At 37.0% G+C, this 18,388-nt stretch overlaps 1 protein-coding gene across 1 annotated transcript in view; it reads right to left on the bottom strand.

Annotated features, from left to right (window-relative positions):
- The window catches only part of NCKAP5 (NCK associated protein 5), a 385,499-nt gene that overhangs the window by 41,594 nt on the left and 325,517 nt on the right, over positions 1–18,388 (bottom strand). The window contains exons 13-14 of the mRNA XM_075710363.1: positions 17,637–17,814; positions 13,239–13,317 (exon numbers count right to left, since the gene is read on the bottom strand). Of these exons, the coding sequence (XP_075566478.1) occupies positions 13,239–13,317; positions 17,637–17,814 (257 nt within the window). The remainder of the gene's footprint in view (positions 1–13,238; positions 13,318–17,636; positions 17,815–18,388) is intronic.

Below are 18,388 nucleotides of genomic sequence, written 5' to 3'. Positions count from 1 at the left end.
ACTATAATTTGATCCAATTAGTCAAAGATGAATGCATTATTGTTTTCTATCTAGATCTGAAGTATAACCAGTATGCAAAACTAAAAAACCCTGAAGGCTATCCTAGGTAAAACTAGAGAACACACAAGTTTTCACAGCCCTGATACTCCCATGGGTATTGCACTGGTGAAATGGAATTATTTCTAATGTATACTAAGAAAGGGTAAATGGGAGGAGGACTGTGCAGTGTGTTTTCAAATGATGGATCTATAACTGAACTTCATTCATGGCTGCTTAGAATCTGAGATTACAATTTGTGCTTATTCATAATAACAATAATAACAACAAACACAATAAATACAGAATTTACCGATGTATTCAGCATTCTTTCTATTGCTTCTTCCTAGTCGAGCTTTTTTTTTTGCAAAACCCACCAACTTCAATATGTCATTTGTCCAATAATTTGACAGTTTTCTTCACAGTTTTCCATGACCACAATCCCATCTTTGAAATGTATTTTCTGAGTTCAAACAGATAATTGCTGCCTCATTTTAATTCCAGTCCCACCTTAAAATACAATTCTACTCATATGTCAAAAGATTAGTTTTAATTATTGGTGAGTTCTAATAATCTTGTACTCCAATTTGGCAGGTATCTGTGGATTTCTTTTTTTTTTCCCCAGCAAGTGCTTCCCACCCTGCTCCAGGCCATTTAGATCCCTTCCTTGCATGCTTGGAAAGAATGGTGGCAAACTATTTGGAACAGGGTTGTTACAGAGAACAAAACTTTAAATGAGTTGGAAAAAGAACTTGGATAATTCTTGGAATTTTCTACTCCACATCTCTCAGTGTCTATTAAATACAAAGGTCTACATGCAGCTTCCAGCTGGGGAAGTCCTACAACCAATGCCATCTGGAATGATCTCTCTGCATTATGCTGTTATATTTGCTTTCTAAAAATCTATTTACTGTTCTCAGGAGACAGGATATTAGAAATAGATATAATTTCAGTCCTACTAGAAAAGAAATATTGAGACTTACAATTCACGTGAAGAGCAACTTTAAGCTCTGTGTAAAAGGTGACTAAATGCAGTCCAGCTGCAGCCTGGCTGTATGTCTCCCTTTGGTTTTACCTCTGCACTTGCCAATCAGCCTTACAGATTTGCAACTATCTTTAAGAAATCCTTATAGATGAGTAACAGCTGAGAAGAAAGAGAAGTCCTCACATCTGATGCAAGGTGTGAATCCAAGGTAAGCAACAGGTCTGCTGCAATGCAGAAATGTGTCTTTTCCAGGCTTTTTCACTGAGAAAGAATAGCCTTCTGTTACCCTTAGTACCCTGAAATGTAAAGATTGGGAGCTAACAGCTGCACACTGTCTAAGGAACACCTTACTGGGGATTGCTCATTCAAGGCATGGATGGATGCTTCCCTTCATTTGCTGTTCTCTAACAGAAAAGACATATCCCGACTCTCAGAAATTGTACCTATAAGTAGCAAAGCCCAAGAAAGGAGGGTTTATTATTTAACCAGGTGCTAGCTAAGGGCTGCCTCAGCCATGCCTTTTCCATGTAACTACAGACCTATCTCTTTCTTCATGCCTCGGTTCTTCATATTAAAACACAGAGCTAATCACACTTCCCCATTACACAGTGATATGGTAAGGATAAAGAACCTAGGAGTTTGGCAACCAGTATATAACCAACCTGCAATCACTTGAATGAATAATGCTTGTGTAGAAATACCTTTACTCTAGCTTTTTTGAAGGCTGTTCAGGAATTAACAGCAAACTGCAAAATACTTGCAAGAAGCATTAAGGTTTTTATTTTTGCTAGTATTTTTAGAGGTAGCTGGTTTAACTTTAGTTTGGGAATAACTGCATTAGACCGCAGTTACAAAAGACAAGAGGTCACACATAGCATCTCAGATACACAGGCTGCACACAGTGCCCAAGGGAGCATTTGCCGCTGGTATTTGGCTGTTCCATTGAGGGTTTCTGTTCACTAACTAGTGCGTTTGAACCATTTAAGGATAACGGGATGGAACCACTGATTTACCTGCTCTTAAGCAACTCTCATAAATTGGAGTCTGGTCTCACTCACATTGAGATACCTTCTATTCCCAACAGAAAGGACTAGTGACAGTGCTTTACGCATACATGCTGTCTCTGGTAAACACAGACCAATTTATAAGTAGATAGGAAGCTCTGGGTTTTGCAAATGCACGGGAGAGCATACTATATTTATTTTAGTAACATCACTGCTTTTTGTTTATTAGTACAAAAAAAGACTGAAATTAAAGACATGTGAATATTAAATGAAGCTTTAAATAATTTATTTTTAGTTCTGCCCTGCAGATGGCTTTACTTAAGGGTCCTGCTAATAAACAGTTACAAATATACATGCACACCTGAAACAGACCGATTTTATTTCTTAATTCATGAGGTGAAAACTCATTAACAGAGTGAGCACAGAGAGCTTTGAGTAACTTTTAGGTGAACTATAATCTTTCCATTTCAGTACTCAATTTCAGGTCCTCCAAACCAGCTGAATCATTGTGAAACTAACTGCATGCAAGCAGCAGTTGGTAAGAAATCCTCATCATTTAAAGCCAGAAGAATGAGCAGAGATTTTTTTCAGGAAGTCTATTTTTTGCAAAAAAAATGTATGCAATGTTGCATGGTGTTTCAAAAACACTATTAGAATGACCATTTTGAAACAACATACTGGACCTCTTTGTATGTTAAAGATAGGAAGTAGGGAAATTAACCACTATAAATATATTTATTGATTTCTTTCTCTTTTCCTCACAGTGGATTGTCCAAACACTGAGAAATTCTCAAGTCCACCTAGTATTAAAGACAATGCAGTAACTGTATAGGTATTATTCTTCTATTATAGTGATTTTTTTTGAAGAGCCTGTTTTTCTATGATATCCTATAATGGCTAATTGCATAATCAAATGTCAACAATTCAGGTCTCTGACTGAAGACGTGAATCAAAGCTCCTCAAACTCAATTAAAAATGGCAAAGACAACAACAACAAAATTAGGAATAGGCATCCTATCCTCAGAGTGAGAATTTAGTAAGACATATGCCGATACAGCTCAAATATAATTGATAATTGTATTTTTTGTAGAAATTCTACTAGATGTCATTGTAGAAAAGGAGCACAAAGTCCATGTGAGCACAGTTGAAACAAATGTTTAAAATAACTCAACACATACTCATTCAAAATGCTTTTCGGTTTGCTCAGATGTACTTCAGGTATATGAATTAGAGTTAATAGGAAATGCATGACTGAAGCTCCATACATACATCTACAGATGGTCCTAGCCAGAAGCAAAAAACATGTAAAGTAGAAAAGTTTCAAATAAAAGGACTCATACTGTTATAGAGAATACTGGCTTGTACTATCCTGTAGTAAGTATGATAATCAGGCACAGTCCTGATTTGAGTGATAAAAATGAATATAGATTGGGCCACACTGTAAAGTAGTGTAAATCAATGTAGCAGCGTTAACTTCAGAGTTGAAGAACCCAGCCATCCTGTTTAATTGACATTTTAAGCCTGAATGAGACCAGCAGATTCTCAGTATCTTGAATAATAATTAGACTGTATCCTATATATAATGTATAAAAAGCCATGCTTCTTCTCATTCTAGTGATAAAATTTGGTATTTCTGGGTGAATAAATGTAATGACAAAGAAGGAAATGAACAGCAAATCATTGTAGCTAATAAGGAAGTGTTGATCCAAAATATTAATTCTCTCTGCAGAAGGAAGACAAGCCAGACAGTAGGCTGCAGCAGCGCTGCAGAAGAATTGGCAATTAGACAAGTGCTATGTGTACTATCTTTTAAAGTACAAAGAAATTATTTGTCTTTGCCAGACTGTGAAGAAGGTAAGCTGACATAAATTAGAAGACACTAATGGATGTTAGTTTCTTATTATTCACATTGGCAAGGTTCTCCATCATCTTCAAGGAACATAATTAACAATTAGAAAAATACACAGAAAGTTTCACTCTATTATCATAGACTCCTTCAGACCATCATTTCAAAATTAATCCCTGCAGAAATACCCAAATGCCAAACAAGAGACAAGAACACAGTACAGCAGACACTATTCATCCCATTTCTAGGGGCCGGAACCCACATAATGCTGTCCCTCCCACAGCTCTCTCCATTCTGCAGAGTTCACCTTTTCACCTGTATGAAAAACATGTGCTAATAAAATTCCACTGAAAAGATGCAGAGCAACTCAGTAGAAGGAGAGGATATTTAATCAGCTTTATGCACCGGTGTGAGTTGTTTCTGATGAGCAAGTTCTGGGATGGTAAATGAGGCATTGCAGAATGCTGCTCCACACTGCCCTGGAAGGCCACTCAACAGCATGACCACACCAAATCTTCAGTAGCATGAATATTGCAGCATAAGAACACAGGATTGATAAATGTTGTGTAAAGCCTCCCAAGGAAATGGTGCATTGGTCATGGACAAATTTAGCACGATATCCTTGAAGATATTCAGAACTCAACCGATGAAGTCCTTGAGCAGAACTTTCAACCTATGTGCTTCGAGGGGTATCTTTCTACACACAAGACCATCAGTTGTTCTTGCAATGCCTACTGGTTATTAAACAAGATTTCCCCTCAGTGATGCCTCATTTTAGCTATTTTGGTTCAGAAAAGTAAGTAAACCACAAACATGGGTCATTTCAATGGTGTTGGAGGATCAGAAAATGAAGATTTTGAAGTACAAAAGGGGAAGAACAGTGCTTGATAATTGCATTAAAATGTAAATGCTGTGGAGATATTAGATGGAAGCATGAAATGGCATAAACTTTGAGGAACTTACAGAGGCATTTAGGTGAGTGAAAGTACAAATGTAACTGCTTTTTACCCAGCCGAGCTCAGTTCTGTTTGTGCATTTTCACACATGCCTCCTGTCTGAAATATCCTGAGGACATGACAAAGGAGGTTGTGCGGGTCTCTCCCATATCTTCCAGGCCCCTTATTTGCACTAGGTTTTGAGACTTTTTTGGTGGGGTTTGGGTTTTTTTTTTTTTGATGAACAAGTTTGGACCCTGATGTTGCTAGAGGCAAACAGCTGATTTTAGTATTTATTAATTAATCATTGCTTTAGTAATTGGGAACCTAGTCTTTTGGATTAACATCCAAGCTGGTTAGATGTATAGCAAGTGAGCATATTGTTGTCTGCTACATTGAAGTCCCATTTCAAAGCTCCAGCCCAGGAAGCACGCTTACTAAAGCAACACAGTCAACACCTACAGATTTAACACCTATCTCTCAGCTTCCACATGCACACAGAGCTTTAGAAAATGGCTTTGCTACTGCTGTACAAATAAATGAATGCATACTTGTACCATTGCTCATGTATAAGGGATTAATGAAAAATCTAATACCTTATCACAACTTGTATCAAAACATAACATTTTTGAGCATGCAGATTCAAAACAGGAACAGATCCAGGTTGGAAACGGATTTGGTGATAACTGGGGTTTTTTTTGGTGGCTTTTATGGACAGCAACCTCACACGTAGGGACTTCTAGGTATTCCATAGCTTTTCTGGGTAGTGATGGGGAAGATAAAACAAACATTTTTCCTTTATCTGATCATGTGTAAATGAAGGATTCAACTGCTGTATCAGTGATAAGATGATTGCTAAATGGTTCTTCTCAACTTCTATCAATGGCCTGATGAAAGGAATTAACACTGACAGTGATAAGTTGTTTTCTCAGGCATTGAAACTTCATGACAAGAGAGGATTTCTTTTGCAGTCAAAAGACATTTTATCACTTGAATATTGTTCTTCATTAAATGCATTAGAGGCGTCTAAGGATTTGCCTGACATTTGAGCAACTTCTGGATTATCCTTTTGCCTCTCCACAGTGATGTAGATCACCTCTCTTTACTGAATGCGCAGGCTGTAGTGCAGATCAATTTGTTCACCATCCTTCCTCTGTCACTTATTCTGTTACATTTATCTCAGTAATTCATTACAGACCTCACCTAATCTGTCTCCAGGTTTTGAGGGTTCTTTAATGTAAATGTGTTTGCTCAAATATGTCAGGCTTAATGGACATGTTTTAGGATGATGCATGTCAGACTTAATGTATTTACCACATTAACCAGGCTTGTACCCTTCATATCTATTTCCATTCCTTGAGAATGAGAAAACATGAATTCAATAGCTGTTTACTTAGTACTCCAGTAAAAACACCCGAAGTTTTAGTAGTTTACATAATGGTGGAAAAAACCAAATCTTTTGTTTGGCAGAGGGACGTGTCCAGTATTTTTTCTTCTCTTACTGGAAGCTTGGTGCAAGCTTATTAAATAAGCAGATGAACTGCTGTTGTTTTCATCAAGCTTTGGAATAGGCAACTGGGTAACTTATAATTAAGCATTATGAGTATGTACATTAAATGGCACATTCGGAAATTACATTTGAAACATCCTTTTTCATTTCTGGTGTTCATCAGATCTAGATTTCAGAAAGAAATCAAGAGAAAAAAGGCAGATGACACTGGAGCAAGGATCTCTTGATTAGAAATGGCATCAGTATGGAAAGAAAAAGGCAGGCTCTATATTGTGGTCTAGGTTTGTGGGGAGTCAGATAATGAGCAATACTGGGGCACCACAAAAGTAGTAAAGAATGACCACCAGTTTTAAATGATGCAGGTGAACAAACATGAGGGGAAATGTGAGAAAAGAGTATCTTGGCAGTAAATGGTTATATTTGTGGAAAAACCATACAGAAGAACCAGACAGAAAAGAGGAGTCTGAGACAAAACAAATTTACCTGGGGTACTAGAAAGAATGTAGGTCCTTCTCCTCATAGAAAAGTCTGATTATGAAGTGTAGTTTTTTATTATCTTATATATAGTTTCATAGTATGGCTACTGGATGCTGAATAAAACAATATCAGAATACACAGATAAGGCTATCATCTTTAGTATTTTGATACCTCAATACAAATAATTATAATGCTGACATTTAATTTTAAGTCAAACCCACTTACATCTACAACATGTTATATGTCCTATGTTTGCTATCAGTATATCTGTAAAACTGCTATCAAGTTGCTAGCAACTTTCTATAAAACTTGCTGTGAAGGAAATGCCTGATTTCTACTGAAAATGTCGTTTGATCACTTTGATGCATATAAAGCTTAAAGGGGTGGACTTTAAAACACAACGCAACATATAAAATACCAACACCACTTCTTTTCTGGAACATTAGGCATCTAAGGAATTCAACCAACTGTTCTCTAAAGAAGATTAAACTCCAAAACCTTGCTTAAAAGACAGACCTTCCCTTTTCTGACCAGACTGCCTTTAAATTAAACTGCAAAACCCTTCTGCGAGGTTGTTCTTGGAAAGTAGAAAAAATGATGATAAAGCCTGCTATAAGGCAGATGATTATCAAGAACTTTAATGGAATTGAGCGCTGGGCTACAGCAGAGCTACAAAAGAATCCCTTGACCTCAGTGTGTGTTTTTGTTCTACCACAAAGCAGTGAAGTCTACAATGCACTTTTAATGTTGCTTTGATAGTGTGGAAGCCCAACCCTCTATCTAGCTAGAGACTTTTCAAAACCCTTTTAAGGATCTGCAGCCATTTTCTCTGTGTTATAGAAAAGCCAATATTTACAAGGTTCCCATTTAATATTGGATGAATCAATTTTAAGCAACTGACCTGGACCTCTAATGAAAATTTGACAAAAATTAGACCCAAATCTTTCTTCAAAGTTTCAAAAATTCTGACTCCGTTTATCTTCATAATCTTTACCTGGCTCTGAATTTCACCTGAAATACTCCAAACAAACAATAGGGGTCAATGCCACAGTTAGATAATTTCTTTCCAAGAATTGTGAATCCTTCTACTGTGGATCCTAACCACAACCTGCCTCAGGGAATTAACTCCCCATACAACTTCAGTAGCTAGTGTCTTGTGCTTCCAGTGGAGCAGGTAGTACCAACAACACCCGGATATATTTTGGATTGCTACTACCAATTCTGGCGTTATCAAGTATTTGCTCTCTAGAGTACCCACAATGCTCAAGTGAACTGCAGGTCTATTCAGACTTTTTAAATTTATCTTATTTTTACCAGTGATGTCATTCCGAGGACAAAACCTACCTGCAGTGATGTCCCTGATGTCAAAGCTCAACACGCTTTTACTAAAGAATGAATCTGGCCTTTTAGTTCAATCAGTGACTTACTAAAGATAACATTTGAAAGCAAAAACTTTCCAGTTCAATAAAGTAATTCCTTTAGATGAACTGTCCATGCTTTCATGTACTTCCTGAACTTCAGTGCTTTAGACCAGAAGTGCTTTTTTGATTCATTTAGGAATTGCTAAGGAAATCCACTATGGTGAATAAACATATTTACACATAGAAATATGTATGGCAAAAAAAATCCTCCTTCTTTGCATTGAAACCTGAGTATAAATTTAAGAATAGAGTTGAAACCTTCTCAGACACCTCTCATCAGCCTATTTAGGCTGGTGAATATATGCTGAGATTGTGTTTTGTGTGAAGCTTGACTATATCATTAGCAAAAGGCATAGTCAATGTTGACTTACTTCTCTAGTGAATTTGTCACTTATCTGGGGTGACAAAGAGAAAGGGAAACTGGACCCAGAGAAATTATTATCATGCAGCTGTCAAACATGGGATTTGGTAAATCACCGAAGTGTTGATGTTTAAGAAAATGGCACACTCAGTCTTTCCTCCGTCAGCCTCAGCATAGGTTTATATCAACACTGAAAAATGATATGATTAATTATGACTAACTTTCCTCTTCATTGTAATGAAGATTTATATATTTCTAATAAGAAAACAAGGTCAGGAACCTTTTAATTTGTGTAGGGACCTGCATAGGCAAAAATATTTTTGCTCTTTCAAAGTGCCCATATTTTAGCCATAACAGATGAGTATTGTAATCAAAGAAACTATCTTTGGTATGACTGTTACTGTATACCATAGTATTCTCATGTGAAGTTGTCTGCAAGAATGAATTCTTCAGTAATTAGCATTTGTTTGCTTGTGCCATGGATCTTTGGCTTTTCCCTTGAAGCTGTTTATCAATGAAAACTCTTTAATACATTATAATTAATACAATCACACTTTTCCAGGAGTGGCTGCTAATTTGAAACAGTACTTGAAATATGAAACATTAAACTTTCTCACAAATGCTTTTTTCTTCTCCAGATTTCCGATTATTAACTTCTATATGTAAAGGTGTAATTTGTAACTGTCTTGTAATTTTTTTGGCCATTGTGACAAGGGGGCAATTCAAGGCAAACACTGATACTTCTGCTCCCTTGGGGGAAACAGAATTCTTTTTCTTTGTAAAATGAAGGTTTTTTTATGTTTACATGGGACCAATACTCTCAGGAGCTTGACACATCATCTTTGCATTCAATAAAAAAAATTTATTTATAGGAATATTTGGAGACCCTGCTGTACCTGTCTGGGCTGGGGATTTTCTCACGACATGAAGGGAAAGTCAACCTGTTTATCATGTCCTTCCTCTTATTAGGTGCTTTAGCATTTCCCACTTCATCACTCTTTCAAAACCCAACTACTTTATTGCAAAGGGCTTGAGGAAGGAGCTCTGAAGATGACTGGACCTGAAAGTGATACTCGTGGATTCTTAGGTCTCCTGTCTGTGGGAAGTGGGAGCACAGGTAGCATCTGTGCTGCCAGGGATGCACTTGGCATCCTCACTGACAGTACAGCAAAAGCATCAAGGGTATAGCATATTTTTGTTTTAAAATTTTTAAAAATGTTTTAAATATATGTTTAAGTACAATATAGCACAATATAAATGGCTGCTTCATATAGAAATGATCATCTGTTCCTGAGATACAGGTATACTAGAAGGGAAATTTTGTATTACTATGCATTCTGGTATTCTTTCAATTTAGCAAACCCAAAGAGTCAGCAAAATACTTAAATTTGTTTAGATCAACAACTAACAATAAATGAAAAACCTAGCAACTGGCATTTTACACATTTTTCGTTTAACACACCCAGGAGTATCTCATTATTAGAAAGTGATGAACCAGCATTGTCTTACATGATACCAACCTTGAAGACTGTTCAGTTGTATGGATCTTGTGTATTAGCTAACTGGGCAGAACTGATGTCACTTTAGGTATTTTACAGTGACAACTACAGCAACACATGTTTTTCCTATTATTTCTTTACTTCTTTATCTCTGTTTCATAGTAAAGAACATCTGACCTGCTTAATCATAGCCTTTCTATATCTTCTATACATTCAGCTCTATTTTGTTAACAGTTTAGATCAAAACCAGTAGAATAAACTCATTAAAGTACAGCTACAAAACCACAGTGAACTTTGTTTTCTTAAAACAACTGCTTATGATGGTGAAGAATGCAGTAAGAAATGAACTGACAGTCTACTGACATTTTCAAGATTTTAAAGATGTTCCTGTTCTGGCAGAACCCCCAACACTGTGAAACTGTTCTATGAAAACAACAGACCAAAAGCCTCCACCAGGACATGAACTGCCCAGGGGACAGAGCAACTGCCCTCTTTGGTAAGACTAACGACCTGGCTCACTATTGGGTGCTTGATGGCAGTGAGGCATAGCATTTACAGAGCCATCCTTCCTGTATCATTCCCTTCTGCTTCTGACAACCAGAAGCTTAGGAGTTGATAACAAAGAAGGCTGAATTTGGCACTCCCACATCTCAGGTAATTCTCCACACCAACAAGGTCTTCATAATCTTCACAAGTTCTTCCTTGTGTATGGTTTTGACTGAAAATTGCAAGCTGACGTGGGAAATGTTCCAAATGAAAGTTTCTTAAAGCTGCATAGAGTTTCAGTCTTGAAAAAAATCAGTATCTTTCTATGAAAACCTTTGTATCAGAAAAATGCCAGAACCTCTATCAAGGAATCTGATAAAAAGTCTGAATGAGACCTAGGAAAGCTTGCTATCCATAAAGAGTAATGTAGACATACAGCAGCAAAAACACCAATGTAAGATAACATACAGCCTGATGAGAGTGGTATAGAACGCAGCAAGATACTGATTTAGGAGTATTCAGGAAGTGCACTTAGATCCATGCTTCTAATTTCCTAGGCTTGGGCTTGTCCTGCTGAAAATAAGTAATGACTGGTACATTCTGCATTAGGACTCACTGTGCTAATGTTAACAAATTTGCTTAGACTTCTATTAATTTACTCTGCCAATACTCCCTATTGCACATAATGTCTCCCATCATCAAAGAGCTTCCTGACATTAACAACTAGATCCTCAGAGCAAACTCCTTGAGTTATTCTAGATGGTTTGACAAGGCAGAAGAGGAATAGCTGGCATCCTGTGTTGAGCCTTTAAGAGATGGCATTGTCTAGGGAAAAGAAGATGCTTTTGTAATTGGTATAATTCAGGTGATGGAAAGGTCTTTGAACAAGCTATAGGAATTTCCCAATGGCAGCACTGCCTGGCATCTCTGTAGCACTAAGTATTGTGGACTTGTATAGACCTGGGCCACAGACCTACCTGTCACTTCAGCCATGATCATCGGATCTAAAAAAGGTGAAGAAAAAGGTCTTTTCTTTGCAAAAAAGGACTTTGGTGCACAGGAGGGCTGGACCCACAGTGATGACCTCTCCCAGCTAACTGAGGGCCTCATGAACCCAAGGCACAACGGAAGTCTGACTCTGGGGAATGCCAACCAACCTGCTCCATAACCACTATGTCCTGTCAGAGACTCAGATTTGGTGCCTGTGGGAGTAGCTAAATATTAACGCCCTCAAAAGCCACCTGCATGACATATTACAGGACCTAATAACTTAAGTAATATATCAAAATATATAGCAATTAGGTCTCAGCCACAACAACCAATTGCACTGATGAACACCAAGGAAGCACTGGAGTCTTTTCAGAAAAAAGCTCTCCAAATAGCTGTTTTTTCTTGTTCAGTATCTGGATTAAAAAATTAAACCCAAACATTTCACATCAATTCAAAGTAAAAGTTTTGAGAATTTTGGGGCAGAGGCAAAATAATTATTTCAGTCTGAGGAAAAGTAATTCTGAACAATCTTATGTGAGTGATTCTCTTTTTGGCAATTTCTAGTAACAGAAAGTAAGTCCTTTATTCACAGAGTGAAGAGCATGTATTTCTCTTTTCAGGGGTAGTGCCTACCCACTCACAGAAGCCCCTCAGAGTCTTATACTGCATTGTTCAAATTACTTGTTATTTAATTGCTGTAATGGAGCCAAGTTATGGCTGGGTTCTGAGAGAGGGAAGAGTTTAGGGATCTTTTCTGCAAGTAAGACAGCCAGAGTTTATTTGGCTGAATTTAGGACTGAAAACGATGTACAAGTCAATAAAGCATGCAAACATTTTCCTACTACCCCAAAGAGAAATGTGTTTTGACATGATACTGCTGTTCAGCCCCACTTGCTGGGTTGACAGTATTAGTGAAATGAAAGAACTTCTGGCTAGCAAAATCCCTTATGGTGTCCTGAAAACACTGATTCAGATTTTAACTATTGCTGCAGTCTCTGCCTGCAATGGGAACTTGCTAATGGAGAATCTTTTTCGTTCAGAGTGAGTTCCTTATCTTGGTGACATACTGCTCTAATACAGATCCCAAACAGACTTCTGTTTTGTCCTCCATTGCCTATTAGATATTTTAACATGTACTGCGGTTAAAAATTAGTAATGCCAATCAAGAAGCAGGGTGGATGGCACTACCCTCCTGAAAAGCGTAGAGCAAAGGCAACTTTATTTTCAATAACAGCTTTAAGGCCTTCTGAACAGACACCTGGCTTTTACTCCTTCTGGTTTAGTTTATCACAGTAACTATTCTGCTATTCAGAATTTTATTCTGAATTTTACTAATTCAAGGCCAGATGACAGAGTTACAGTATATCAGTATTATTCCCACTGAACATATCATACACAGCAGCCCTTGAGTTAAGCTACTATATGTAACCCACTAGTTTTGGAGGCTGAAATGATCATTCAAAGCCAGATTCCAAAGCCCTTCTGTCAAGCATTGCACCGATCCACAATTGGTAATGGTATGTACTCATCTTTTATATAGGTGGTGAAATCTGGCTATCCAGGAACAGAGCTAAATGAATGCTAAAGCTGACATTAGGTGGGCAAACAAATAAAGTAATGAGAATTAAACATGTTTTTTTCCAAGAACTGAGACAGCAATAAAATCCAGTGTAAAATATAATTTGTACCTATCACATGACTCTGACATGTAGTCCTTGTCATGGTGTCCTCCTCTTCTTCTTGCAGGTTTTCTGTGACTACTTTAGCCTGTACATAGTACAACAAAAGTGAAGAACATCTGTGACTCTGTTTATGTTGCTTCATGATAACTACAGAACATCTTTTCAGAAATAAACCAGAGCAAAGTTACCGGGCAGCTAAAAGTGGAAGTATACAGCCCGTCTCATTCTGTGAACGATACCTAAGGATAACAACTTTAACTTCATGCAAAGTTACAATATGTACCAGTCAAAAAATACCCTTGGAAGATGCCATTCCTCAAAAGGAAAAGTCTTTTTCTGCATTAAAAAAACAAAAAAGAATTATGCTCAGCTCTCCTGACCTCTTATCTGTTTCTCTCTAGAAATACCATGTTTCAGATTCTATGCTAAAAAAAAAGTGAACTTAATACGTGATGTGGTGGTATCTCTCTAGTTCAGTTTGCAAACACCGAACGTTGGCGTTTTTGTTTCTACCTCTGTTTAAAAGCATTTATTAGCTAAACAGAGAGAAAAACTTCATTTAAGAATGCAGGGCACACTAAGAGCCTGTGTGTGTTATTCAAGTATGTGTTATTAAAATCCCCTAGATATTCTATTTTTCAGATGAAGGCATATTTTTGCTCTGTTCTTCTCCACTCCTATTTCCCAAGTGTATATATAATCTGAGTATCTTCCTAGCATACAGTGAAAACCCCCTCCATTACATGCCATCAGTGGCCGTAATTCAGATCCAGAGACATATTCTTCTGCCATGCTATATAAATGAAACAGGAATGAAGATACTTTCAGGGTGATGAGAGGAGGAAAGCCAGCCAGCACTGCAGAAAAAATTACTTTCAATATCTCAGAGATCTTAAATTATTTGTTAATCACTCTCTGCTGTTTTAAACCACTAACAGCACATTCACAATAACATTAAATATGTTCTGTAATCTAAACCAGTAGAATTTATCATCATTTGCATGACATATCTTTGATCATAGTATATATTCTGCTTGTCTGGCTTACACAAGTAGCCCTATTGACCTCTTGTGACTAGCCTCAATAAGACATGAAAGACTCGCTCTCTATATTTATAAAAGTGCATTGATAATCTCTTAATCCCAGAGATTTGATTACATCTTTTTTCTTCTGAAATGAGGCTCTTCAGGCTATGGAAAATGAAGAGGAGAGTATGTGATCATTTGGCATCGAATTATGGGTAGAACAATTTCGCACATTTGCAGACTGCATGGCGGTCTGTGGCTGGCTGCTGATGTGACATTTCACAATATTAGGATAGATCTCTGAGTATTCCCCAAACACACAGACTGCAGACAGACAGTGCTATACAAAACTCCTGGTGTCTTGATTTTGGTGCTACACTTCCACCTCACAAAGTAAAGCCCATGGCTTTTCTAAATTACACTGGGCTGTAATAAAATCACAAAGATGAAATGAAGCAGTGCAGCACAAAAATGATTGTATCTCACCTTAAACTCCAGCCAAGGACATGAAAAAGTACTGGAGAATGTGGACTTATCCTTGGTGTGGGCTAAAGGATTATGTATTTCTGTTGGCTGGCCTTTAGAGCAAAGTGCTTTTTTGATGAACACTAACGGGAAGCGTATCCCTCTGAAGGTGAATGCACAAGGCCGCCATTGGTGGAACATTGCTTTTTCCATAAATTCAGTGGCAGTCAAGCAATAACATTCTTTGCATGAACAGAAATCAGAGGTAATTGGTGCATATGTTATGGTATAATAGTGCCCCAAGTCTTTACGTGACATATCATAAGAGAAGAGATTTAATCATCAAAAATTAAATAGGCTTTAAAGGAAAAACTTTCTAGAAAATGTTAAAAAATGTTATGGCCAGGATTTAAAGAAGCAGTATACATATGCTATGCACTTTTGAAATACAGCAGCTTCCGCACTGAACCCGTATGACTGAATGCACTTTGCATTGTTCAAAAAAGAAAAGAAATCTTCTTAGTTTAGGGCTTTTCAAAAGATTTATCCTGTTTTCTCCAAAAGCATTCATTCTGTCTTTTTACAAACAAAAAAATGCACAACAGGCCATTCTACCACATGCAACTGTTTTCAGTCACAGCTATCTCCCAGTCCTTTGCAATCTGCTTCAAAGTAAGCAGACACCAAAGAATAACTGGAAATGGCAGTAATAAGATGCATGAACTTTGAATTTAAAGACTTTCCATTGTTTTTCTTGTAGAAGTTTGGAGGACAAGATGAAATATCACATACTGTGGAATCTTAAGGTATTCTCGTTCTTTCATAAATTAGCATTAAGAACTGTAAGCATGTTTTTAATCTCATTATTCTAGATGTCCTCAGTCTTTTGGCATAGATATTTCTTTCAGGAATTAAGTGCCACAAAAAACACAATATGGAACTCACAAAGACGAAGCATAATAATGTAACTTAAGCTTCAAAAACAATACGAAAAATACTTTGATTCCCAGCGAACAAAAGAGTGTATGGTATAGGACAGGTAATGCCTTTTCCCCATGACTAACATGTCCTTAAAAACTAAATAGTATAATTAGCATTTCTCCATTATTTATGTATATTAAGGACAATCTTTGTAGTTCCCTGATAAAACAAAGTGTGTTTCTTGAAGATATACTTAAAGTCCTAAACGAGTATTATTGCTGCATTTAGAAAGACTTCGCAAAATGACGGACAAAAAGCACAGCAAATTATTGCAGCATTACAAAATAGGAAGTTAGAAAGAAATTGTAGAAGCAATGTGTAGAGTTTTTTGTACTTCTGTACAGTGAAGATATACCGTAAGCTGTCAGGACCATATTAAATGGGGCATAGTTAAACTGAGTGGCTCTGATAAGGAGCTCTGCTTTGCTATCAAAGTTCTAGATCAGTTGGATTGAATTTCCTGCATATTGCACATTTCCAGACTTTCATTCTCTCTCTTTCCTTTCAGTGACACTACAAGGACAGCCTTAGATATGCTTATAATTTGTAGTTTTATAATGCAGGAGACATCTGCATTTTCAAAGAAGAGATGATACCACAGGAGTCAGGAGGAAAAAGTTTTCAAACACATTCATTCTGCATATGTTCCCCGTAAGTTTTAAAAAATGACCTTGCGGATGTTCTTAGGAACGACGTCTGCATTAAAGTAAAAAACCACATTTGCCTGAAGTTGAAACCAGGTGTGTGATACTTTAAACAGCCTAAACATCACACTAAGCTAAGTTTTTCCAGTTCCCATTATGAAGTTTCCTGAAATTTGTTTTACCCTTGAAACACATCCCAAAGAATTTGTATTTCAAATTCTCTCAGATGAAATAGTTGCATGTGCTGTACTTCAATAACTCAGTTTTATCAGAACAACAAAAGTAATGGCCTCAACTTCATGTTCAGTATTATATCTGGCACAAGTTTTCAGACAATTTTGTGAAAATTGTGATTATTGTTAATAATCATCATAACAATATGGTCAAGACAGCTATCAGAAATGAGAAAAGAATGTTCATCGAGTTAAAGCATCTCTGTTTCCCTGGTGCTTAGACTTTTAAAACATCATGGGAAAGGCCCTTGCTAGGCAAGAAATTGCTCACTAAATTCTAAGGTTAATTATTAGAAGCTTCACAAGGAAGAGCACTCACTCAGTCTGACTTTAGGCGACAGTCCTAGACTCTGTGTACACTTCTTGATGCAGAAAAGTTAGCCAGCACATAACCTTTCAAGAACCAGAATGTAGCAGCTAACAGAAAATAAAATGTTTTTTCTTCTAAATTGCAACATTCCTACTGTCTGAGTAAATTAAAGTATTAGGTATAGTTAGTACCTTATTGAAGCATAAACTAACTACAGGGCATTAACAGGGGGATTTTCTGTGGTATAAAGAGAGACATGGGTCAAATGTATGTTTTTGCTTTTGAAAGACTCCCTCTTAAGTGACAAGTATTCCCAAATGTGGTCAAATACTTTGCCTTTTCCCCATCAGCAGTGCACTTTTTAGGCAACAAGGCTTAATGATTTCTACAGTGTTCAGAGGAATGTTCAACACTGGCACACAATTTTCAGGGAAAGGGGAAAAAATGAAAAAAAAGAAAACGGTCCTATTATTTCACTCTACTACAGCATGATTATAGCATCATTGTGCATATATCTCCACTGGAATTGAATTGCCAGCAGAAGCAGTAGGACCTTCATGACTAGCTGTATAATCTGGCCTATAGTCAAGCTGCCAACTTCTGTATTAATTCACAGTTCTCTAGCTACACAAAATCTTTCTATCATATATAAACAGTTATTAACCTGTTTGTCTGTACTGGCAATAAGGAACACATCCAGAAGTTAAAAAGAATGTAATAATGTCTTCATGTACTAAAGCACTTACCAGGGTCTGATTCTGCATTTCCATATCAGCTTTTGTGTTGCTGTTTTTCTTGTGGTTTCCTTGAGAGCTGATAGAGTTGCCGTGAAGAGAGGAGCCCTGGGAGCTGCCCTTCGACACACTCCTGTAGGAAACATTATTTGATCCACTTTCTGTCTGCTGAGCTGCTTTCTTATCAACTCTGCAGGTAGAGAGTGATTCCTCTGATAAATTACATTGCCCTTCTTCAATCACTCTACTTTTCCATTCCTTTAATGTTTAAAGTAACCTCTCTGTATCTTTCAGTCTCTAGACCTTTGAGTGATAAATGTTTCTAACTAGCCTTGATCAAATCTGTCACTTGCAATTTCAGGTAGTATATCAATTTAGTCTTTCACATATAATGATTTATATTATATTTGGGACTGCTGTGGGGCAAATGTGAAAACACAGTATAGCAATTGCTAAGTTCTTCTGTGACCGAAGGTTGTGGTAGCTAGAAATGTAATTAATTCAGACTAGTTACCAAATATATGTTTGCTGGTTACAATACATGAAGATGGAATACATTAAAACATGTACCTAATTATCCTCCATCTTTACACACCATCTGCCTAGATTCTTGATTTCTTGAATAATTTGAATTTGTACCAACTTTGATGTAACTTGCCATTCTTTAATTTCAAAGGCCGTTGGTTTGGTTAACAAAGTAACATGAACAAAATTATCATTTCATTCTTAAGGTTTTTTCCAGTAGAGATTAAAGTCCTGATAGT

The sequence above is a fragment of the Pelecanus crispus genome, chromosome 5 (genome assembly GCF_030463565.1).
Source record: "Pelecanus crispus isolate bPelCri1 chromosome 5, bPelCri1.pri, whole genome shotgun sequence".
Lineage (NCBI taxonomy): Eukaryota > Metazoa > Chordata > Aves > Pelecaniformes > Pelecanidae > Pelecanus > Pelecanus crispus.
Note: the sequence above shows the minus strand (reverse complement) of the source record. Positions and strands in the feature narration are given on the sequence as shown.